A 23,227-nucleotide genomic window follows, 5' to 3' on the forward strand; every position below is an offset into this window, starting at 1 on the left:
GCCCATTTCAACATAGTTGAAAATACACTCAAAAAAATTCAGTAACCGTTGATGGTTATGAAGTGAATAGTAGAATTGAATTTATACATTATATAGGAAGGGGCATACTACCTTCTGTTTTCACATCAATATATAATTGGTGGTATTTGAGACTTCTTATCCAAGCTTGATGTTTAAAACCTTTTTCTGGTGAATTGGTTTTTGGTCTCCAGTTAGGCTCTTCTTTTTTACGTTTTATGACATAAGTCATTTCATAAATTATGCTCTTAAACTGTGGAGATTGCAATATTACAGATTTTGTTTCTTCATCAGAAAGAAAGAATTTGAAAATTTCTAGATCTCTCTCAGCTTCACTATCCTCTGTAGTATCGGCAATATCAGAAGAGAGTGTAAATTCTGTCTCTAATATCATCTTTTCAGCCTGTTCTTCCTCTATTGAAGATGTCAAATACTCAAATGAACTATTCGTTTGGATTTCATCTGATAAGGAAAGCATGGATCCTTTATCTGGTTGATAGTTTTCTTCTAGAGATTTGTGTTTAATTAATGGAAGGCCATTACCTCTTTTCCCAAATCTCTGAAGTTCAAACCCATGATAATTTGGATATAAGACAGAGTATAAGAAGTTTAGATGTAAACAACTTGATGAAGGGCTTAATATAGAGCTATCGCAACTGCAAAGCCAGTTTTTCAATTGTGTTCCATAATGTTCACATTCTTTTTCTAACATTTGAGAATCTTTTCTCTGTCTTTCCCTGCTTAAACTCTTCCATTCTATAACCCATTGTTTCCTCCATGTTGGGAGGTTTTTGTTATGCTGATGTACTAAATTTGTGGAATCATATTTTTGTTCAAATTTTGTAGTTGTTTTGACATTTCCCTTTATCTTTTGTAAATCTTTGTGTAACAAAATGTAAACAAATGTATCAATTCTATAGTTTTTTGAACCAGATAGATTCCATGATTTAAGTTGATTGAAATAACTCTCACACATCATTGACGTTCTGAGGTTGGAAAAAAAATCTGGTTTTCCAACTCGGCTCATTAAACAGAAAGAGGTAAAGTTGTAATATTGATTGAACAAATAGCAAAAAAAGCAAGGAAGGGAAAAACGTTCGACTACTAATTCATAAATTCTCCTGAGGTGATACTCATAGACTTTGTAAATTTTTAAATTATCACTGTCACTCTTGTTAAATATTTGCTTTTTTCCAATGGAATGGAATAAAATGTGATCACAAATTGCAAGCCTTACAACTTTAATTATTGAACGTGCCTGACTTTCAGTAATTTTTTCAAGATACTTCATATCATATATTGATAAATCAAACTTCTTTTGATCTACCCAAGGAAAAGAAAAAAGATCTTTGAAAAGTTGTTTAGAATAAGTTTGAATAAGTGAATTTTTAGAGGCTGTTCTTCTACATCTAATTGCCGTCAGAGTGTGGAACAGGCAAATTTGATTATAATAGCCAAGTGATTTTATTCCCTTAATTTCAGCTAATGACCAATCACTATTAATACACCTTACATTTGGTAAACGTTTTAAAATATTTTTTAGAAACCATGAAACTGTTAATTGGTCAATATAATTTGTCTTTGTGGCCATGAAACCAACCGGTACTCCTTTTCCGAAGAAGTTAGCAACTACAACAAAATACTGTCTGAAATCAGTGGATAGGGAAAAAGTCGAATCAATTACTATTTCACGTACTTCTTCCTTTATCTGAAGTAAAACTTTTTCATATATAAAGGCAAGTGGTTTTGATTTATTCAAACTTGTTTTCGTTTCCGAATCATCGTTAACACATGATAAAATAGAAACCTCCCCTGTGTCTTCAAAACGTTTTAATATTTTAATAGCACTTGTAGTAGAATCTATATCTAAGTTCCATTGTGATTCCGACACCTCTTTCCAAATCTTTTTAACTATATTTTTGGCGTCAAAACTCTTGACAAACTCTGCATATATTGGGGTTCTTTTTAAGCTTTCAAAACATTCCCTTGCAGTAAAACACAAATTGGTGGATATGAACTGCTTTAATGAAGAAGGAATTTTGGTAACAGGTAGTATATCATGCTTCATTTTATGACAGAAGCTAAGTTTGACTGTTTTTCTTTTAATATTAAAGTGAATTGAAAAGGTTGAGGAGCAACTAAACTGTTTTAAGTTATCGGGATCATGTTGCTTTTTAACTTTTTCTCTTGGCTTCAAAACTTGGTAACCTTTATCTTGTTTACAATAAGATTTGAATATCAGGGTATTCACTCGATAACCAGACCATCCTCTCACAAAGATGTATCCAGTACACTCTCTAATAATTTCTAATAACTGCTCTCTAATACATTTGCACTCTTCAATTAGTTTATTGTCTTTTGTCTTTATTTCACGAAATATGTTTTTTTCATTAACAGACTGAAATATTTCAACCTGTTTTTCTAAACTGTCAGATATTTTTTCATTAAGAAAGGGTTCAGTTTTGATGTCAGCATTGTATTTGCTAAATGGGTCAGTTTCTAAAGGATGAAGGTAGTTTTCCGATGTTTCCTTAAAAGTGTCACTAATATTTTGATCATCTTGGAAATCAAATTCATATATGTTAATATATTCTCCACAACCACCGTTTTTCAAAAGCCAATTCTTAAAATGTTGAAAATTGGGATCGTTATGAACTATGTTTGCTCTTTTAACCTCTTGTAATTTTTTCTGTCTTTCTTCTCTCAATCTTTTCTTCCTCTCTTCAAATTCAAAGGATCCTTTTGGATGGATTATCCATTTTGATATATCTACTTGTGTCATTTCTTTAGTTCTTTGGCGTTAATAAAATGTACTTTCTGTGTTTTTAGTAAAGCTTACTCACTTCTCTAAAATTGTTCTTGCAAGAGGCATTGTTTCAAAGACTGGATCAACACACTAAATGTTTTTGTAGGTTGGATAATTCTTAATAAATACTTGAATACTGGTTTATTTATTTATATGACTGAGAAGTATTGTTTATTATGATCTCTTCTCACATTTAATCTGCTTGACGCCAATTTTCTAGTAAAGTGACAACGAATCATTCATAAAAAAGACGCGAATCCTGGGTTCTCAAAAAAATAAAAAAAAAAAAAAAGATATTCGCGACTAAAGCTAAGGGCGTAAGAGTAAAAGGAAATACAGATCTAAGGACCACAAAATTCAAAACCTCAAAATTGAATTATGACAAACTAACTTAGAGACATGAGTTAACAATCGTATGGCATGAGGAAGTGAATTTAACTAGTCCTTTTATTTTTAATCAAAAATAAATCTTTTACATATAAATAAAATATAATAAATAAAATATAATAAATATATAATCAAGGCAGTATCTCTCCGAACATCACAAACACAAACCCTTCTAGGTCAAAGTTATTGATGATTGATGGATCTTGTGCACAGAGGGAATCGACTATCTCTGGAGAGTAATGTTCACGGATTGTTATGATCCACAATGGTACTAGCACATTGAGGTACTCTTTAACAAAATCGCCCTTGGTATTTGCCCATGCTCTTAATATACTAAGCTTCACCTGGAGTTGTTTTTTATTTAAAGGGAATTCTGAAGCTCCAATTTTAAGGATAGGTTTATTTTCAGCAACTTCTAGTAAACCATCCACCAAATAACTTACTACTCTATTTGATAACGACACGGCACAAATATCAAAGGCACAACATATAACTTCTGGATAACTTGGTCTACTAAACAACGGATTAACAACTCCTGTAATCAACGCTGTATATTGCTCCAATAAATATGACGATTCATCTTCAGGATCTACAACTCTGTAATTATTTTCAAATTGGTTCGAGACATTATTTTCTTTTATTGGCGGTTACGAATATTTGAATAAATATTAATTTTTTTAAGCTCTTCTTGCCACAATGGTTTTATGACAGAATATTTTTTAGGCTTTCGTAACATGTTTGAAAAATATTTTAAAAGGGCATTAGAATATAAATAAAGTAGGTGAATCAGGCTTATATTTATGTGGAAGCATTTTTTTTACCTTGGTTGCTCTCATTGAAAGTTTTCGAATACATAAATATAATAAAAATCATATCAGGTTACTTTATTAACCTATATAAAGGTTTTTAAAATATAAAGGCTGGTCTACTTTTGAAACTTTTACTCACTCTCCTAACCACAGTAAACCAAAAGATGGCTACGAATGATCACTATACTAGGTTCTTTATTTTGAAAAATCTTATATGTTATGCTACTTAAAGAGTACATTATCTTGGTAAACTATATATAAAGTCTTAGCGGCTAAAATCAAATTACCCTAGTGTCTTTTTCTATAAACCACATCTGGCCTTTTCCTAGAGCTTATATTCCTTTTACGCAAAAATAATATTCGACACTGATTGAGAGTAAATGTATTTTTTTTGGTTTTATTTTTTAAAATATATTTTGATTATTGTCCCAAACTCAAGTATTTTTTTTATTGAAAAATGTTTATTATCAGAATTGAAAGTGGATAATTATGTTGATATTGGTAGAATTAAATCCTTAGAGTCCATCCTAACTTTGTTCTAATTCATAAAGAAGTGAAATAAAATTGGTGCTAGTTATAACATTTTTTACTGAAGTTTTCTTCAGCTTCTTCTGTCTGATTTACATTTGGATATTCGACAAGTCGTCAATTCACACTGTAAGAGTTGGAAAAGAAACAATATTTACTTTAAAGCCTACCTTGAAACCTTTGAGATGGATCCACCTACCAAATGGGGAATTGTCGACCCTGATGTTACTCATCTCTATCTTATATTTTTATTATTGACATATATATATATATATATATATATATATCTGACGTCCTAGACAATGATGTAGAACCTCCCATTTATTCCTTATGATTGATTTGAAACAAGGCTCACAATAATAGAATTTTGTTTTTATATAGAGTTGTGGATTGAAGAATCTATAAATTTTTATGGGACATGTTTTCTATATAGAAATACCACTATGTTTATAGAATTTTAAATATTCTTCTTACTTTATATTTTTAATTTTATTTTTTTTAGTTTATTTTAATTTATTTTTAATTTATTTTTAATTTATTTTAATTTATTTTTTATTTTATTTTAATTTATTTTTTATTTTATTCATTTTTATTTCATTTTTTTTATTTTAATCGAAGTAAAATGCGTCGATCATCATACATAAATATATATATTAGTTATACCTTATATAAATGGAATATATAGGTACTCTAACAAAACTTTGGTGGTCAAAATACGTCAATATTTTTATTAAGGAATGGTATTCAAATGTACACCATAAAAGAAGACAAATGTTTTTGTCGTTTTATATTTATATACGGTGCATATGTGTATAATTGATAAGCTCTTTATCTTACTGAAACTGTAAAATACTCCACAAATTTTGTGTATTAAAACCGTATTCATGAACCATATAGAACGTCGTTCGGTTGAGTTTGCGGAAGAGGAATATGAGTATTAAAAGATCTGGATAGCTCTTGAAGTTCTTTAAGGTTTGTCGAGGAGCCACCGCATCCGATTAATATGACATAATCATCTTCTTTAAACTTGGTACCCAAAATTTCTTGTAACCTATGTGGGTTATAACCAAAATATAGGGTAGCTCCACAACCTGGTTCTGTAACAATGTTCGTATCCTTCGAAAATTGTAAGCAAGTCTCGATGACATCCTTGTCACTAACGACTGCAGACTTGCTTGAATATTTTTTAACATTTTCAAAAGCAACACTAGATATATTTGCTGTACCTAATGAAGTTGCACAACTTTTAATCTCAGCGAATTCAACGAGCTTGTCTGCAATTAAAGAAGCACGTAACACATCTGTTCCCTTTGTTTCAGCACACACAACGGGGACCTGCTCAGCAAGATTATGCTTTTCAAGTCCCTTGATTATGCCATTATATAGGCCACCCCCACCAAAGCTGCAAACTATACCTTTAACTTCATCGGCGGAAATATTCAGGTTTTTTAGGGAATTTAAAATTTCATCAACCATATATGAATGACCCTCCCATATGAGTGGATTATCAAAGGGATGAGTATATATCGGTTCATGAGTTTCAGTATTAACCTGCTTCATTAAGTTCTCTCTCATGTAAGTATCTGCTTCTTTCCAGTGTCTCCCATAAACAATTACCCGTGCCCCGTAAGATTTTATTTTTTCCACCAACCTTGGGCGGGTAGCTTTAGAGACAACTACTGTACATGGAATTTGAAGTTCTGAAGAAGCAACCGCCGCTGCGAGCCCTGCATTACCTCCAGAGCTAGCGAATACATGCCCTTGGATACCAGGTTTCCTTTTATAAAGTTCTTCTACTCTTTTTGATATTAGATGGCCAATACCCCTGCTCTTGAAACTTCCACTTGGTTGCAGGAACTCATATTTTAAGAGTATCTTTGGGCCTGAGTTCTTTTTGAAAGTGTGACGGAGCAAAGGAGTTTTGTTGAATAACGATGAATTTATCTTAAGTACATTCATTTAGCAATATAAAAGTTCAATAATTATGATGTATCTGGAGGTAACGATGGTATAAGCGGAATTTATAAAAGAGCTTTCCTAGAAGATTCACATATATATAAAAGACCCACTCTACTTGGATACCTTGTAACGAGAATTATTTTCGCATTATTTCAACTGTTTATATAGCACTTCTTTTCCCCAAGTGCGTCTTCATCGATTCCTGTTCATATAATTAACTGCCAACAGAATCACCTATCAAGGGATAGCAAGTGAACAGTTGAGTTTTCGCATATACAATTCCTCTGCGGATATGTATCTCCGCGTTTTCTCCCTTAATCTCCTTTCTCTTGAAGTAATCGATAAAAGATGCTGGAAATGATTTATAGCGGTTACCCGGTCTTTTAGAAGTGTCTCTTAAGTGTAAATCAAGAAATCCACCTGAGGCTACTGTACTTTCAAAAAACCGCCAAAAAGAGGAAGCACATGAACCATAAAAAAAATGTTTTGGTTTTGTTTACATAGAACCTATCGTAGGGAAAATACAGAATAAAAACTGCATCGCGCATATGCATGTGACGGAAAAATGAAAAGAAATTGAAAAATGTAAACAATAAATAATGAATGAGAAGATACAGTGACTCTGAGTAATGATAGATCATGAATTCTCTCAGTAGAAGTAATTTCATTGCATTATCTAAGTCAATTGATATGACCAGAATACTTGCAAACATTTTTTCACAATACCCAGAGTGTATATCAAGCTTTTCTTTATAGAACTATCCACAAGAGTTCTTACAAGATAACTTACTTATATCTCAGATTTGGAGAATCTATAACACTACGAAACAGACACTTTGATATGCAGAGACGCAGCACGCACGCAGGTGAAGGAGATCTGCTTGAAAGGCATTATCAGTCTAAACAGGGACCTAATCGATCACACACAATGAATGGTATGAGACATGTGGCAGAGAGGCTTGTGCTTCGGTGTCATGAGGCGATCATGCAACTTGAACTTTCAATCCAGCAGAATATGTGCGAGTATGATCCTAACAACAGAGATGGGTTCATACAGATTCAGGAGTACTATTCGTTCTTGGCTAGGTTGACTTCTCTTAAGTTACGTGCAGAGCATGTGCAAGGAAGTCTACATCATGAAGAGAAGGATCCTAATGATGTGTGCGTTGAGTATGAAACTCTCGAGAATCTTATATATGAATTCCAAGATATAACACTAAGCCTGAATGAATTTGCAAGGACACATGGTAGTCCTGCTAAATCTGCACGATCACAGTCTAGTAAAGAATCCTCAATAATGCCTTTGAGGCCTTTGAGAATAGTGGAGAGAAATAGGGATTCTGTGGAGCTTACTGCTGCTATAATGCAAACAGTAAAGGAGGAAAACGAAGAAAAACTGCGGCTAGGAAGAAAGCTACCATTTTTAAGCCCAAAAAAGACAGTAAAATTCATGGATAGAGACCTAAATGATTTGGTTCAAATCGAGAGACTGAAAAGATCTTCCTCATTACCAGGTTCGCCTATTCCAGAAACATTAATAGAATCAGAGTTAACTTTGAAAGAAAACAGGACGCTCCGAATGGCAAAATCTTATGATGTTGGTTTGAATGATAAAAAAAAGACTGCGAATTTTGAGTTTTTCAAAAATAAGAACCGCTTATCACTATCAGTGTTCGATGAGATAGATACAGACGCTAGCGATGAAGAAACTGTTATATCTGTTTCCCCTCCTGCCATGTCCAATTATCTTCTAAAAACAGGTGAACAAAAAGTAACAAATACTTTGAGAAGATATAATTCACATGAAAGTATACTTTCCATGAAAGTACCTCAAAAAAACACACTGGCGTTATATATGAAACAGACTAGCCCATTTGTATGGCAAAAAAATTTAATTGTTTCAAAAGCGACGATAAGTTCGAATACTTGTAATTCAACAGCCGCACCCACTATTGAGTCCCCTTGTCTGTCTAAAGACCTTCTAACACAACTTATTGAACCTTCACCTAATGCTCAAAGGTCTTCAAGAAAGAGCTGGTTTGAATCTGCGAAGACAATGAATCTTGCGTCTTCATTCTTTAATAAATGGTTTACCTCAGGAAACTTAGTAACGAAAGAGATAGGAAATCCAAACACAACGTCTCCTTCAAGAGTGAGATCAATAATAAAAAACAAGCAACCATTAGCGTCCAATAATCATTCTAGTTCTATAGTTATTGGGCCCAATGGCACTAGATTTATTCGCGGGCTGAATGATCCTCTTGTGACATGTACTATATCATATGATGAACTTCAAGATGCTTTAAATACCGAGTTTAAGTTTTAACTATGTAACTATACGTAATTTCAATCATGAATTAATGTTCTTAGAAACTAACTGAAGCTATCAGCATTCGAATCAAACAAGCTGGATGTCGATTTGCGATTTAGACTTTTCTTACTGTCATGAGCCTTTGGAGCCCTCAATTTTCTTTTCTTTCTTAAAAAGGTAACCGCTGACTTCGACCCTGCAGCCACCTTATAAGATTTCGATACTGTCACCGTTTTGACACCCGTCTTAAATTTGTCATTTATATCAGCATTTGATGAGAATGACTTGATGATACTAGGTAATTTAAAGTCGACGGACGCCTCGTCAACATCATCAGAATAGGTTCTTTTCCGTCTGCTGTCTGGGGACTCCATAACTTTAATGGAACTTACTTGCTTTAATGATTCCAAGTCTTCTAGTTCCCCTTTAGTAGTTCTTGTTAGTTTGAATTCATTGATTTCATCATCTTTGGCGCTTAAAAATGACAACGAACTTTGGACAAACTCTTCCGATATAATTAGTTTCTTTTTGTTATCTTCAACCTGATCATGGTTTGGTTGTGTATGAACATTAGTTTTATCTGTTTCTTCTATCATAGATTCAAAGAACGCTTTTGACTTTTCGTTATTAGGCAATCCATCTGGATTTGCAAGAATTTTTCTTCTCATCTCTTCTCTTCTTCTCTCTCTAAATTCACGTAAAAATTCATCCTCATCATCAGATAATTCTAAATCTAGGGCACCCTTCCCTCTTTTACGAAACCCGCCAGTTTTAATATCATGTAATATTTTGTTTATCATCTTTTCATCGAGCTCTTTATTCTCAGCAGCCAGTTTTTGTCGTATTGCAGCTGTATCAAACTTGTTTCTTGATATATCGTCCAACATATCGTCAAGTTCGGAATCATAATCGTCAGAATTCTCTCCATCAGCTCCTCCAACTCCGTGCCATTCATCTTCAGATTCTTCAGCTTCCATTTCAAAAATTTTGTTGATTCCGCTAGATTTTAGCTCAGCTTTACGCTTTTTCGCTAACTTCGCTTCTTCTCTTCTTTTAAGTTTGGCTTTTAAAAGAAGTTCTTTTTTCTCCTCATCATTTAAAGAGGTATATGAGTCGGAGCTTTCCTCAGATGATGAGCTGAGCTCTCCTAGAAGCAATTTCCTGTTTCCTGGGGAGCTTCTTTTTGAATGTATCATTAATTTTGGAATTGGCTCATCTTCAATGTCGGTTTCACGTTCCTGAGCCGAAGTAAAGTCGAGATTATCACCGTAATGGCCCAAATTAATTCCAATTCCATTTGTGGACGCATTCATGTGATCTGCGCTATCACTTGCACCTTTGCCGTTTTCTTCTTCGTCCTCGTCATCCTGTATAATAGGATTTACAATTTTCTTTTTATCTATTATATTACCATCTTCAGTGTTCATATCGTTAATATCTTCTGGGTCAGAACTCTGAGCCACGTCATCCTCTAAAAGACTAATGTCGCTTTCCATAACATCACTCTCGGGTACATCAGATTCATTGATTTCTGAGGTGTTAGAAAGTTGATTGGCAGTTTTACTCTTCTCTCTTTCTCTTTTTTCCTTCATTTTTATTCTTCTATTTCTTTCCAATTCTTGTTCCAAGAGCTTTTCAACTTGAATTTTCTCGTTTTCAATAGCTTCAATCGAGATACCCTTCTTGTCAGAGAGTTCTTTTCTATGTTCAAGTATTTGTTTTCTATTTTTTACTTTTAACGAAGTGAACAATTCCTTTAAAGAATCTGTTTTTGGGGTAGGAGTGCTAGTGGTAGATGCTTTTTTGTTCTTTGATCTTTTAGCTTTTATTACTAATAACGCAGCTTTCGTTGATATTGAATTAAAATCATCTTCGGACTCAGAAGAAGAGTTTAGTTCAATTACAGTTTGGTTCCTAGCTTTAATAGTAACATTTTCGTTTCTGATCTTCGTTGCAATCGAAATGTCATTTGATCCTTCAACATGGTTACTTATCGGTTTGTTATCTTGAACATTATTTCCATAGTCTGACGTTTTACATTCACTGGAAGAATCGGATTCATCAAAAGCATCTATAAATTGTTGTGGTGAGTATTTTTTATTGGTGATCATTAGAGGGATAGTTTCAATGGGAATATTCTTTTTACTAATATTCTCTTCATTATTCTCTTCCTGCTTCTCTTGCTTTTCTTCTTGTTTCTGTTGCTCTTCTCGTTCTGAAGATGTGTCGGCATTTTGCGTATCCAGCTGTGTTGGTATCACTTCTGTGGTATGGACATTTTCAGTAATTCCTGTAGTGTTGCTTAACAGACTATACGCAGGATCACGACCAAGTTTAAATTGAAAAGACGAGCTTGGGGCTGATTTTTCTGCGGGGAAAGTCTGATTATCTCGTAAATTTTGTAAATCAATAGAGTTTGTATTGAGGGGAGTTTTGGTACTCATACTATTCCGATACCCATTTTTATATTCTTTCTCTATGACTTGTGTATATATTTGCGTTTCCTGCAGCTGAGTATTTGTTTGCGCATTGTAAGTCACAGCAGGCCCAGGTTGTATGATTTGGGTTTGAGACGTACTTTCAGTTTCTATCACTTGTGTTTGGGTAGATGCTCTAGGACTTTTTGGAGCATTGTGCATGGATAGATATTCGTCATCAATCTGCTCCCCTTCATATATATTATCATCAATAGAAGCCAGGTTATCAAGTTCTTTTGTGCGGAGAGCTGTGAATTTATTAGAGTTCCCTCCTTCTAATCGATTCTTCACACGATCAACTAACTTCTCCACATTCAAAACAGGCTTATTTATTTCAAGTTCAGCTTCAACATCTTTATCATTCTCTTTTTGATATGATTTTGTTCTTTTATTCAAGGATATATCCAAATTATCCAGCAAATCCATGACGAGATTTTTATGAGATTTTTTGGATGTATAATTGCTGTGTTCTTTTGGAGGGTTGTTAGACGGTTTGTAAAGAGTTAAGAGCTATGTTTGTATATTGTTCTTCTTCGTTGGTATTATCTTTGTTCGCGTTCTTCATGTATTTACGCGTACTTTTTTAGGTATTCAAGAAAAACTTCAATAATAAGAAAATGACCACATTCACCATTCGAAAGTAGATGAAATTTTCACTTTTGAAACTAAAATAAGTGATTGAAGTTAAGTACAGTACGTATATATAAGAGTTAAAAATGCAGTTTTAAAGTACCTTTCAAGGTGCTATCTTACGTAAAACTTCAGTAAGCGAAGGTCTTACTTATTACGATATCCTTTTCTTCATTCATTTGTTATCCGTCTTTGAAATCGTGCTCTTATATTCTTCCTCTTTAGGAGCAATGTAGTTTTTGGCCCTTTCACTTTCCTTTTCGGCATGTTTAACAGCTTGCTGTTCCCTACGTTCCTGCAATTTTTTTACTTCTTTCTCTTTCTTACTTAAGAAATACTCACCAGATTCGATCTCCAAATCCACCTTTCTAGGCAATTGTGCAGGTGGGAATGGCGTGTATACTCTCTTTTCTTTGATCTTCTTTGGCTTCTTTCTGGCCACATTCCTTTTCTTGAACATAGGTAAAAATCTGGACCAGTCTTCCTCTGCTAGTTCTGGCTTCTTAGCAAGCTCTCTCTTTATCATCAATTCTTTGATGTGATAGATTGGATGGATATTCCTCATACAATCTTCGACTACACGGCGTACTTCTTTTAAACCCTTAAAAGGCCCCATGACAGATACAGTATTACCTTGAACAAGGATGTAACACTTTGTTAGAAGCTCGAGAGCTTTTAGTGTGTTACCGTTGGGTCCGACCAATCTTTGTCTTCTTTTAACAAATCTTTCCTTATTAGAAACAAAGTTACCGATTTTTATAACATCACACGCTACATCGTCTTGTAAGATCTTAACAGCTTGTGGAAATGGAACTGATCTAGCTAAGAGTTTGATGAGGTCGCGCGCCTTCAAAATAATGGCCGGGTCGTACGTCTTTCTTGTGGTTTTCACAGTCATGGAACCTTCAACCAAGTTTAATTCACATGCAATGTGGTGAGCATCCAGAGCTCTAGTTACATCCTTCCAAACTGACTTGAGGTACACTTCTCTGTATTTAGGGAACAAAGTCATAAAACTAGACTCCTCTGCAAATGGTTGGCCAGACTTGTTGTCTTCAGGTTTAAATTCTTCAATATGCCATTTATCAATATCATCCCTGTCCCAGGGTTTATCCTTATTATGAGTTGAAACCATTTTGAAGCTATGTTATCCAGGAACTCTGTCGACCTCAGGCTTACTCTTGACCTGACAAGAACTTAGCTGTTGTTTTATCGTTTCCTTTCGATATCTCATCTCATCTCATCGCCTGCCATAATGATTAGTTCTTTTTCAATTTTTTTTTCAAGACATGCTATCTTAAACCAACCTAACTCTTTTACTACCCTCATCACCACGTACTGGAAAAAAATGGAATAATTTCTTTTTTTAACATCAAGAATTAGTTTCTAATGCAAGATAATCGAAGATTTAGATTCTTAGCAGGGATGTAGCTAATAAAACAACATACTTGCACTTGCAAAGAGTATTCCCGAAATATAGTCTAGTCAACTCAACTGCGGTTACTCGAATATAAGAATTGGAAACCAATAGTGAATATTACGACAATACATTTAAAAAATGGCAAAGAAGAATGAGAAAGTAAAGGTACCCAGAAGGGAGGGAACGACCACCAGTAACAGGCTGAAGATAAATAAGAAGAACGTTTCGAAGAATAGCGGAAAGATGAATAAAAAGCAGAATCAACTACAAATAAAGCAACTCGACAAGCTTGACTTGGAAATAACTGATATTAACTCTGTTGTTAAAACCAAACTGAATCCTGTATCAAGTCTTGAAAGTCAGAAGATGAAGCTTCATTACAAAGAGGATAAAAAGATAGTAGAAGATCATGATAAAGTGAAAAAAGCCACTGAAAAGAATATTGAGGATCAGCTAGAACTGATATCGGGCTTTTCTTTATGAAGTTTTGTGCATATGCGCCTAGCCATAGTTATTTGAGCGCACGTCGGTATTACCTTCTTGGATTAGAGAATCTAGATTCAAATAGCATGGGAAGCCAGCTGTGAATACCATATAAATAATACATGCTGTTTCCTTCAATTAATGATATATAACTGTTAACGCACAATATAGAAGAGGCATCTTCTGTAATATCTGATGAAATATAAATTAAACTAGTCGTTAATATATATCAATTTATTCTAATTTCTTGGAGGAGAACATTAGTTTTCCTTCTCTAAATATATTTTGTTCTTGGAATATGTGTGCAGTTTTAGTCCAATTTCTGGTTGCCAGGTCATCTTATTGGGAGTACAGTAATTCGTAAAAGTCGTATTCCATTTATTAAAAACCCCACGATTTTGGAGAAAGAGGAACTATATGTATACAAAGCTTGGATTCAACTGCTACTTGAAAAATATTAAAACGGCCTGATTCGACGCAATTGAATTCGCTTTCCTTTAATCTTAAAAATTTACTCGAAAACCCCTCTTTAGGCGTTAACCTTTCTTAGACCAGCATTGGTACGGAAAATAGCATCACCCTCAGCATAACCCCTACCCAAGCCAAAGCCAATACCAATCCACACCGGGAAAGCACGTCTCTTGAAAAATAGAACTGAAGTAACAATACCCACACCAGCACCCAAAGCGGTCTTAGCTACAACGTTAGACAGAACAACGTCCCATCTTTTGTCCAGAATAGAAGGAACGGAGTTAGTTGTTTGAATTTGTTCGGACATAGATGGATTTGTTTTTGCTTCTTTACTATTCAACACCAATATTTTGGCAGCTGGATATCAATACCCGTTACAAAAGTGTATATACAACACTGTTTAAGAATCGTATTAATGTGTAAAACTCATACATTTTGAATGTAGTTTGCATTTTCAAATATTACCGAAAAGACGATTTCTCTCAAATTCAATTGGCAAGCAAGCTATCATATTTTCAAGATGTACCGCAACGTAATTCCAGTGCATACAAAACTTTTATCCGGGTAATTTTGTTATATATGCGAGGCGGAAACTTTTCACTCCTTCCATAGTCCATATTAATTTGAGTCCCCTGACTTATAGTCAGGTTGGAAGGAAATGGGCACATACATTACTAGCTAGTTCTTTTATTGATTTGACATAGTTAACAGTATTTACCAAGCAATTGGCTGGAAATATCTCTGTATCAAGCCATGGTACGATACCATTATTGTTTGCTTTATAAGAACATGTTTTTTGTTTACATTTCTGGCTGTTCAGCGCTCATTCAATAGATATCACGATCAGCCTTTCTCAAGCGATAATAATTTTCTTGTATTGGTAAGCAGTAACTTCTTCTGGATGGCTGGTTGCATAACTCGTTTGTTGGTATTTTTTTAGGAACGTCACAAAGTCAATTTGTCTCCTGCGCATATTTCTAAATCCTGACTGCCAAATTAAAAAAAAAAAATATGTCAAATATGCTCCGCTCCAGAAAAAGACAGGAAAAAAGGTACTTCCTAAAAGATTTGTCACTTTTTGGATCAAGCTCTGTATATTTAAACTGAAAGATCGCTGCAAAAACGCCACTAATGCGCAGGATTTTGTGTAAATTGGGTTATATTTTTGCCACCTCAACTGTTCGCAGGCCAAATTCAGCGTTTGCTCAACCCCAAGTGACATTGGCAAGAACTATAATGACAAAAACTGACTTCGTTGTTCCACAAGCGGCTCCCTCGTGGAATTTTACGCCTACTCAGGTCATAGACAAGACAAACGAGGCAATTACCTCTTCAAATGAATTTTTGGATAAGCTAGAGTCAATTACAGAGCCTTCTGTTGAGAACTTCGTCAAACCATACATTGATCATGAGAACACTATCTCACCTTTATTCAACCAGTTGACTTTTTTGCAGCATGTTTCAGCGGATAAAGAGTTGAGAGATGCTTCCACGAAAGCTACTGAATTGATTGAAAATTTTGGAATTGAATCCTCATTGAGATTTAAATTGTTCAAACAATTCAATGCCGTTTGGAAGCAACTAAAGGACGACGCTATCTTTAAAGAAAAATCCTTTGAAATATATAAGTTCGTTGAGAAGTGTCACAAAGACTTCCTAAGAGCAGGATTGGACTTGCCTGAGGAAGAAAGAAACAAGGTGAAAGAAATCAAAAAAAAGATATCTAACAACTCTTTATTGTACTCTAAAAATCTTGGCGAGCAAAATGGCTTTATTGCGTTCACAAAAGATGAACTTGAAGGAGTATCGGAAGATGTCATAAAACAATTTAACACTTTCGAGGAAAATGGTGAAACTAAGTATAAAGTGACTTTCAAGTACCCTGACATTTTCCCAGTTTTAAAGTATGCAAAGAATCCAGAAACTAGGAAGAGAGCTTTCGCCGGCGATCAAAATAAAGTTCCTGAAAATGAATCTTTATTCTTAGAAACCCTTCAACTAAGAAATGAATTGGCTGAACTCTTAAAATATGATACATATGCTAATTACAACTTGGATATCAAGATGGCTAAAAAACAAGAAACAGTTCTATCATTTTTAACCGATTTAAAAGAGCAATTGAAGCCACTTGGTCAAAAGGAGGTTGAAAGTTTGAAAAAGTTGAAAGAGGAAGAGTGTTCAGAAATTGGTATTCCATTTGATGGGAAGTATTACATCTGGGATAACCGTTATTACGATACGCAATACTTGAAAAAGAATTTCCAAATCGATGAGGAAAAAATTGCTGAATACTTTCCTTTGGATTCTACCATCCAAGGTATGCTTAAAATCTATGAAACAGTTTTGAAATTGAAATTTAACGAAGAAGAAAACACAGATGCTTGGCATCCAGATGTAAAAAAGCTTTCTGTTTGGAAAATGGATGATGAAGTTCCAGAGTTTGTTGGTTGGATTTACTTTGATTTACACCCTAGAGAGGGTAAATATGGCCATGCTGCTAACTTCGGTATTAGCTCGTCATATGTGAAATCTGATGGTTCCAGGTCCTACCCAGTTACTGCTCTAGTCTGTAACTTCTCAAAGCCCACGAAAGAAAAACCTGCTCTCTTGAAGCATAGCGAAATAACAACATTTTTCCACGAATTAGGTCATGGTATTCATGATCTTGTGGGCGGTAATGCAATTGGAAGGTTTAATGGTCCAGGCGCAACCCCATGGGACTTTGTTGAAGCACCTTCCCAAATGTTAGAGTTTTGGACCTGGAATAAGTCCGAATTAAAATCGTTATCAAAACATTTTGAAACGGGTGAAAAGATTCCAGATGGACTCTTGGATTCATTAGTTCGTACCAAACATGTGAACGGAGCTTTGTTTGCATTAAGACAATTGCACTTCGGCTTATTCGACATGAAAGTGCACACAACTAAAGATTTCTCTAAATTGGATGTCACTGAATTGTGGAATAATCTAAGAGAGGAAGTTTGCTTGATTGATAATGGAGACATGATGACCAAGGGCTTTAACTCATTTGGCCATATTATGTCTGACTCATATTCCGCAGGCTACTATGGTTACATGTGGGCAGAAGTTTTCGCCTCTGATATGTACTATACTAGGTTCATTAAGGACCCATTGAACAGCGAGGCCGGTGTGCAATACAGGGATATCATTTTGAAGCGTGGAGGTTTGTACGAAATTGAAGATAATTTAACAGAATTTTTGGGAAGAAAACCAAACAACAAAGCCTTCTTAAAAGAATTGGGCTTATAAATACTTATTCGGTTATTTATGAACAAACCTGATAACTTGTTGTTACGAATTTCAACACTGTTGCGGCACTTGATATAAATTCCAGTATACTTCTCAATCTCTTAGAGAGGTTCACTTTAAATATATCAATCATCACAATCAGCATGTATAATAAGTCTTGTATTAAATCCATAAATAATGACCGTATTTTAGAGCTAATGATATCTCCTTCTACAGCAATTCTTTCCTTTAAGAGTTTCCTGAAACCTGGAGAATAGGTGTGTGCAATATTTGCATCTTCTTTTCGAAGCCTCCATTTAAGCTTTATCAATTTCATAAGATGAGTGAGTGACCTTCTAACAGAAAGTATAAGACTCACTAGCCATACTTTAGACCCTAAATCCCCTTTATTTAGTTTTTTGTATAAAATATTATTATCACTGATGATACCAAAGCTCCTTAATAAGTAAAGATCATCAAAGAATGACGAAAGAGAAGTTAGACTGTCAATCAACCAGTCTTCAATTGAAATTGATGTCTTTTCCTCTTCTTGCACTTCTTTTTCAGGTAACAGTGACTTTATCTTCTTTGTTGCATCAAGCAATTTCTCGGTATCATCATTCCCTAACATATTGGAAGAACGGCCAAATGCATGGGGTAAATTTTCTTAAGTATATATCAGTTATGATAATACTTGCTTAAATAATGACAACGTTGCTTGCCTATGAGGAATGGAAAGTGTTACTAACAGAGGCATCGGCATTTTACACTTTATAGATCAAATTGTTAAATTCAGTTACGGAAAATTCAAAAGGGTAACATAGTTTTGAAAAATAGATTTATAGCTATCGCGAATAACTCGGTGCTCGCCAATGTAGAGAAAGTGAATCAAATTTTTAAAGAAATTAGAGATAGGAGTTTGTCCAAAATGATGAAGAGGAAAAAAGAGCGAATTATCACTTTTGAACAGTAATGTGTAAAACCTTACTGTACTACTATCTTTTAGAAAAATGAGACATAAGCGTTAAATAATGGTAGGCTAACTAATTGTATCGTTGTTAAAAGCCTTGAAGGGTATACTGGGTCTCCCAAGATTCTCAGTCATGTGACCTATAAATCATCTCCCTCGCCCAGTTACATCTCCTCCATCTTAAATCATTTAGGTCTCAGCCTAGATAAGAAAAACTTGTTGCTTTTCTTTATTTTTTATCTATTAAATTCTTCGCACATCCAAGAACACCGTGTCTTTTCTCGGTGGGGGAAGCAAATAGGATAGAAACGTACAAGAGTGTTACCCGCATTTTATGGATTAACTTTGTGGTGGATCTCCTTGTTGCCTGTTAACAAGACGACAAAAACGCTAACAGTAAGCATTATATCAAGCTATTTGGGGTTATGATTGGTATCAACATGCATCTACTCATATCTACTTCTACATAGCGCAGTTAAGAGGCTTTTATATCTTCATTTACAGGTACAACAGTCCTTTTTTGTCCTCCTTTACTTCGTCCAGTTACTAAGTACCATTTGCCACCTGAAGAGTTTTTCGCAATTTTTGTGTGTTACCCTCCTTAAAATTACTGTTTCGACCAATCAAATTTCTCCATTACACTCTTCTCTCCTTAACAAACTGTTTAATTTCATCTTGATCGCCTTTTTTCTCCCATGTCCTAACCACATTTTTTATTTTTTTATTTTTTTTTTAAACAATCTCCTATCTGGAAACATATTTTACAATAATTTTCGTCCCAAAAATTTTTTGGGGGCAAATTTTCTCTTCAGAATATTCTATTATTTAATTAGTATATTATTCCAGTGGGTTCGTCTTTTTTTCTTCTCCTTGAATTTTCATTTTCATTTTCATTTTCATACTTTTGCTAAACTCACCAGGACGGTGTGAGATCTAACCATAACGGACCTAAATCACGTGAGACATTTTTTTTTTTTGTTTGACTATCACAGTTTATTTTCTGTCATAGCAAAACACCACCCAAAGGACATCTTTTGTTGAATTAGCTCTTTGCAAATTGCAAAACTAATTCTCGCTTCGATTTTACTGTCTCATCAGCGCTCTAAAGTTCCTTGGAGAATAGGATTATATTTCTTCTATAACTCTTCGTTTTATCAACTGTAAAACCGAGTTATTTTAGACCTGCCATTTGCCGGTACCATCCTATTTTCACTGACTATTTCAATCTAGCTTGTCTTTATTAGATTAGTCAAACCCCCTTCTGGTAGACTTTCGTGTAAAGTCTATTTTCTCAAGTCATTTGATATTTCGTTCTTTTTTTGTTGCTCAATTTGAAACCAAATAACAAATTCGCAGTTGGTATTTCAGTCTACTCCTGTCAATATATTTAATTATTCATTGGCACTTCTTTTGATTACCGCTGTATTTATATTTTTGAAGTCTTAAAGTTTTCAAACTTTAGTTTTCTTCCGTTGCGCTACAATCTAGGGACTATTTTTTATCATTTACAAACGTTCCACTTTTTCTTTTCAAAAAATCGTGCTTGTTTAAAAAAAAATGGCTCTTGCTGGAAAGCGTTCTCACCTTCTAGTGTTAAGGGAACACACCAACAATAACAGTAGTACAAAAAGCAAACTTGGGAAGGATGTTAGCATTGGTGGTCAAAGTGATGGGAGGTTCATTCTAAGCAGAAAACGCGTCAAACTCAATTCCGAGCGTTGTAAAGTCTCTGCCGAATACTCTAGCCCCATAGACTCTGACGATGATCGCAATGATACTGGATATTCTTCGGTCGACTTCGATTCAATGATTCATCCTTCAAGGAAGCCGGAGCTAAATTTCCCAGATCCAAGTGCATTAGCACAACTAGTAAATTGCTCGGCTTCCGGTAGTGATAATTTCAATTCAAGAACGAAATTTAAATGTGAAAATCTAGCTAACGTAGCTAGTAATACTACTTCGAATGAATCTGCCACGGAAATTCGCATCCAAGCTGCTGATAGTAACCCAAATGATACTGCGGTTTTTTCGAGTACTGCATCAACAGCAAACTATTTAACAACAGCTGTACCAAGGCCTTTATCTAGGCATTCATCATGCGTTGTTCCTCAGTCTGATCTACTGGCTAGAGAACGCTGTTTCGATTATATTGTCCAATCCATTGACGAAGTCTGGGCAAGATATTGCGATACCACGTCATCAGCTGAGAATCAACTTTACCCATACGGATATGCTTCTCCTGTGTCGGAGTCAGATATCTCCGGTAATGAAAGTGACTCAGGTTACAAATCCAATACTGACACAGAAACGGACAATGAACACCGTAAGGTCTCTAACCTGCCCGATTCAAAAGAATTGCAATCTTTGAAGGATAGGCTAACAAAGGCTAAACATGCTTTGGAGCAGACTGTAGATTCTCTACAGTTCCAAGATTGTATGCTCTTCTGGAATCGTTGGGATATGATCAAGTATAACGCAGTTGAAATGATGGAAGAGGAAGATGATGATGAGTTGGTTGAATCAGTTATTGAAGAATTAGAAGAAGGTAGATGGTATAACGAATCATAAGTTCTTTCTCATTCTTCATACTAACCTTCTTTTTCACATCTCATCTAATTCATGCGTAAAAGCTTCTAGTTGACTCAAACTAAATGCGATATTCATTTGGTCGGATTTTCTGTGTCTTTCATCTAAGAACTTTTCAATGTTCCACTTTGCACGTTGGCTTACAGGTATCCATATTCACAGCTTTACTTTTTTGCCTGCTAGCTTATTCAAAAAAAATAAAATTCTATTTCTTTTATATTATCGGTGGACTCTTTATCAACCTGGGAAACATTTATTCAGTTCAGTATAAATCTTTTTATACTTCTTTTTCAATTTTATTTTTGGTTTTTAGTTTATCATTTATCAACTTGTCTTATAAGTACATACTTTTACTTGCATCAGCATTCTTCGGAATCAAAATAGTTTGTTCTTAAATTTTCAGCCTATTCATCTCGCTTCTGAAGATGACAAGCGTCTCGTTCCCTTAAATGTTATAACTACAGTCATTCATAATAGCAGTAATTTTCATTGTAGTGTATATCGAATTCATATATTTCAAATTTGTATTGTTTTCAAGAGAACTCATTAACATTTTAGGAAGTATGACTTTAAGATTCTCATTCCATAAAACATCAATTCTTCCTTTGGTGAAATCAATTATCATTAAAATAATGTCATCAATTGCACGTAGCCGGTGCGAATCCATCTCTCTTCTTTCCTTTAGATCTAATAAGACCCAAAATAAACCATCTTCCCGTATGCCAAACCATGATTCAGTATGATTAAAAATATGTGACAAAGACAAGTTGATATCCGACAATCCTAAATCAAAAATCAAATCTCTTAGAACAGTTAAATTATTAATGTTCGGCACTATGGGAGAAATTTGTTTTAAGTAATATGTTGTAATAAATTCATGATCTGTATTGATACAGAGCTTTAAACTCTCTAGTAAAGCCATTGGTGGGTCTTTGCAGAGTTCGTTTCTTATTTCAGGAAGAAAACTGGAAAGCTGCCTTAAACTTGTGAATAAAATATTTGCAATGGTTTCCGAACTTCCTTTATTCATATTATTTTCAATGATAATTTTAATTAGTTTGAGTAACTTTGAAGTTTCTACTTCCTTAAATTTCGGGGAACAAATATTAACAAATATTAACATCATATTAGGGTCGAAATTTCTTAATAACTCACCTAGAAAGTCATCTTGAAGGATTTTCCCTGTGTTATATGAATGGGGAACTTGATAGAAGAATTTAGGCAACCACACTTTTACAAAATCAAAATCGCTGAACACAACCTTCCGAATCATGCTTTGCAATATTTCAATACTTTCAGAATCTAATTCTAGTTCCGAATTATTTTCAATCATTTGAATGTACTCAAAAATTATATATTCACCTCCATTCTCCACAACAATGGTTTCAAGAAGCAATTCCGACTCCATGATGGCATCATTCTTTGACTGAATTTCTTTAATACTAGCTATACATATATCATTCCCTTCAATATACTGCTTGACATATTCTAGAAGGATCTGTGCCATAAAAATTGCAGTGTCTTGTTGTATCACCTCTCTGTCCATCTAAACTCTATTGATTACTGCGATATTTCAATGAAATGATCTACGGACATAAAGTAAATCAAAACTAGTCTCTATTCTTCATACCTTGATAGAAGTGTAAAAATATCAATGTTAAAAAGTTGGAATCATTTCACCATGTTTTCATAATGCAAAACATTAGTAAAACCAACAACAAACTTTTGTGTCACTGACTTTAGCTCGACAATGATATCTTTTTGTATTAAGTCGGGAATTGTTTCTACCGAATATGGTAACGAAATGACAGCGTCAGAAGGAGAAAATAACTAGATGATTTTCAATTTTCTGACGCTAGAAATTTACGTTTCAAGGTGAAACCGTTTTGTCAATGGCTAAAAAAAAGGAAACAAGCATTAGAAAAACTTATATTTAAATGGCGGCAAATTTAACTAATAACAAAGTAAAAGGGGATATAGTATAATTAGAGAGGAAATGACGGAAAATATCACGAACTTTCATTGGAATAGACCCCAAGATCAAATTATTACCTAGGCAAAACTTATATTTCACTTTATCTTGTTTTCATTTCTATTTGGAAGTGTATTTCTCCTAAATCTAC

At 34.3% G+C, this 23,227-nt stretch overlaps 13 protein-coding genes across 13 annotated transcripts; 5 read left to right on the forward strand and 8 right to left on the reverse strand.

Annotated features, from left to right (window-relative positions):
- Window positions 1-88: 88 nt before the first annotated feature.
- Window positions 89-2,800, reverse strand: HMLALPHA3 (mating-type protein ALPHA3; the record flags this gene model as incomplete). Its single annotated transcript, XM_022818473.1, has 1 exon — window positions 89-2,800. One exon carries the CDS (start codon window positions 2,798-2,800, stop codon window positions 89-91), a length of 2,712 nt encoding a protein of 903 aa, XP_022673556.1.
- A 1,600-nt stretch (window positions 2,801-4,400) lies between these two features.
- On the forward strand, window positions 4,401-4,562 carry KLMA_10017 (uncharacterized protein; the record flags this gene model as incomplete). The annotated part of the gene is made up of 1 exon (XM_022818584.1): window positions 4,401-4,562. One exon carries the CDS (start codon window positions 4,401-4,403, stop codon window positions 4,560-4,562), a length of 162 nt encoding a protein of 53 aa, XP_022673557.1.
- An 868-nt stretch (window positions 4,563-5,430) lies between these two features.
- Window positions 5,431-6,507, reverse strand: CHA1 (L-serine/L-threonine ammonia-lyase CHA1; the record flags this gene model as incomplete). Its single annotated transcript, XM_022818695.1, has 1 exon — window positions 5,431-6,507. One exon carries the CDS (start codon window positions 6,505-6,507, stop codon window positions 5,431-5,433), a length of 1,077 nt encoding a protein of 358 aa, XP_022673558.1.
- Window positions 6,508-6,944: 437 nt separating this feature from the next.
- Window positions 6,945-7,220, reverse strand: KLMA_10019 (uncharacterized protein; the record flags this gene model as incomplete). The annotated part of the gene is made up of 1 exon (XM_022818806.1): window positions 6,945-7,220. The coding sequence occupies one exon, from the start codon at window positions 7,218-7,220 to the stop codon at window positions 6,945-6,947; it is 276 nt and encodes a 91-aa protein (XP_022673559.1).
- A 128-nt stretch (window positions 7,221-7,348) lies between these two features.
- Window positions 7,349-8,833, forward strand: VAC17 (Vac17p; the record flags this gene model as incomplete). Its single annotated transcript, XM_022818918.1, has 1 exon — window positions 7,349-8,833. One exon carries the CDS (start codon window positions 7,349-7,351, stop codon window positions 8,831-8,833), a length of 1,485 nt encoding a protein of 494 aa, XP_022673560.1.
- Window positions 8,834-8,880: 47 nt separating this feature from the next.
- MRC1 (chromatin-modulating protein MRC1) lies at window positions 8,881-11,721 on the reverse strand (the record flags this gene model as incomplete). Its single annotated transcript, XM_022819029.1, has 1 exon — window positions 8,881-11,721. The coding sequence occupies one exon, from the start codon at window positions 11,719-11,721 to the stop codon at window positions 8,881-8,883; it is 2,841 nt and encodes a 946-aa protein (XP_022673561.1).
- A 379-nt stretch (window positions 11,722-12,100) lies between these two features.
- Window positions 12,101-13,060, reverse strand: KRR1 (ribosome biosynthesis protein KRR1; the record flags this gene model as incomplete). Its single annotated transcript, XM_022819140.1, has 1 exon — window positions 12,101-13,060. The coding sequence occupies one exon, from the start codon at window positions 13,058-13,060 to the stop codon at window positions 12,101-12,103; it is 960 nt and encodes a 319-aa protein (XP_022673562.1).
- Window positions 13,061-13,483: 423 nt separating this feature from the next.
- On the forward strand, window positions 13,484-13,828 carry ADF1 (Adf1p; the record flags this gene model as incomplete). Its single annotated transcript, XM_022819251.1, has 1 exon — window positions 13,484-13,828. One exon carries the CDS (start codon window positions 13,484-13,486, stop codon window positions 13,826-13,828), a length of 345 nt encoding a protein of 114 aa, XP_022673563.1.
- A 529-nt stretch (window positions 13,829-14,357) lies between these two features.
- Window positions 14,358-14,606, reverse strand: MIC10 (Mic10p; the record flags this gene model as incomplete). The annotated part of the gene is made up of 1 exon (XM_022819362.1): window positions 14,358-14,606. The coding sequence occupies one exon, from the start codon at window positions 14,604-14,606 to the stop codon at window positions 14,358-14,360; it is 249 nt and encodes an 82-aa protein (XP_022673564.1).
- An 824-nt stretch (window positions 14,607-15,430) lies between these two features.
- PRD1 (metalloendopeptidase) lies at window positions 15,431-17,569 on the forward strand (the record flags this gene model as incomplete). Its single annotated transcript, XM_022819473.1, has 1 exon — window positions 15,431-17,569. The coding sequence occupies one exon, from the start codon at window positions 15,431-15,433 to the stop codon at window positions 17,567-17,569; it is 2,139 nt and encodes a 712-aa protein (XP_022673565.1).
- Window positions 17,570-17,585: 16 nt separating this feature from the next.
- PEX34 (Pex34p) lies at window positions 17,586-18,179 on the reverse strand (the record flags this gene model as incomplete). Its single annotated transcript, XM_022819584.1, has 1 exon — window positions 17,586-18,179. One exon carries the CDS (start codon window positions 18,177-18,179, stop codon window positions 17,586-17,588), a length of 594 nt encoding a protein of 197 aa, XP_022673566.1.
- A 1,896-nt stretch (window positions 18,180-20,075) lies between these two features.
- Window positions 20,076-21,086, forward strand: KLMA_10027 (uncharacterized protein; the record flags this gene model as incomplete). Its single annotated transcript, XM_022819695.1, has 1 exon — window positions 20,076-21,086. The coding sequence occupies one exon, from the start codon at window positions 20,076-20,078 to the stop codon at window positions 21,084-21,086; it is 1,011 nt and encodes a 336-aa protein (XP_022673567.1).
- A 463-nt stretch (window positions 21,087-21,549) lies between these two features.
- KLMA_10028 (uncharacterized protein) lies at window positions 21,550-22,650 on the reverse strand (the record flags this gene model as incomplete). Its single annotated transcript, XM_022819806.1, has 1 exon — window positions 21,550-22,650. One exon carries the CDS (start codon window positions 22,648-22,650, stop codon window positions 21,550-21,552), a length of 1,101 nt encoding a protein of 366 aa, XP_022673568.1.
- Window positions 22,651-23,227: the final 577 nt, after the last annotated feature.

The sequence above is a fragment of the Kluyveromyces marxianus genome, chromosome 1 (assembly GCF_001417885.1).
Source record: "Kluyveromyces marxianus DMKU3-1042 DNA, complete genome, chromosome 1".
NCBI classification, from domain to species: Eukaryota; Fungi; Ascomycota; class Saccharomycetes; order Saccharomycetales; family Saccharomycetaceae; genus Kluyveromyces; species Kluyveromyces marxianus.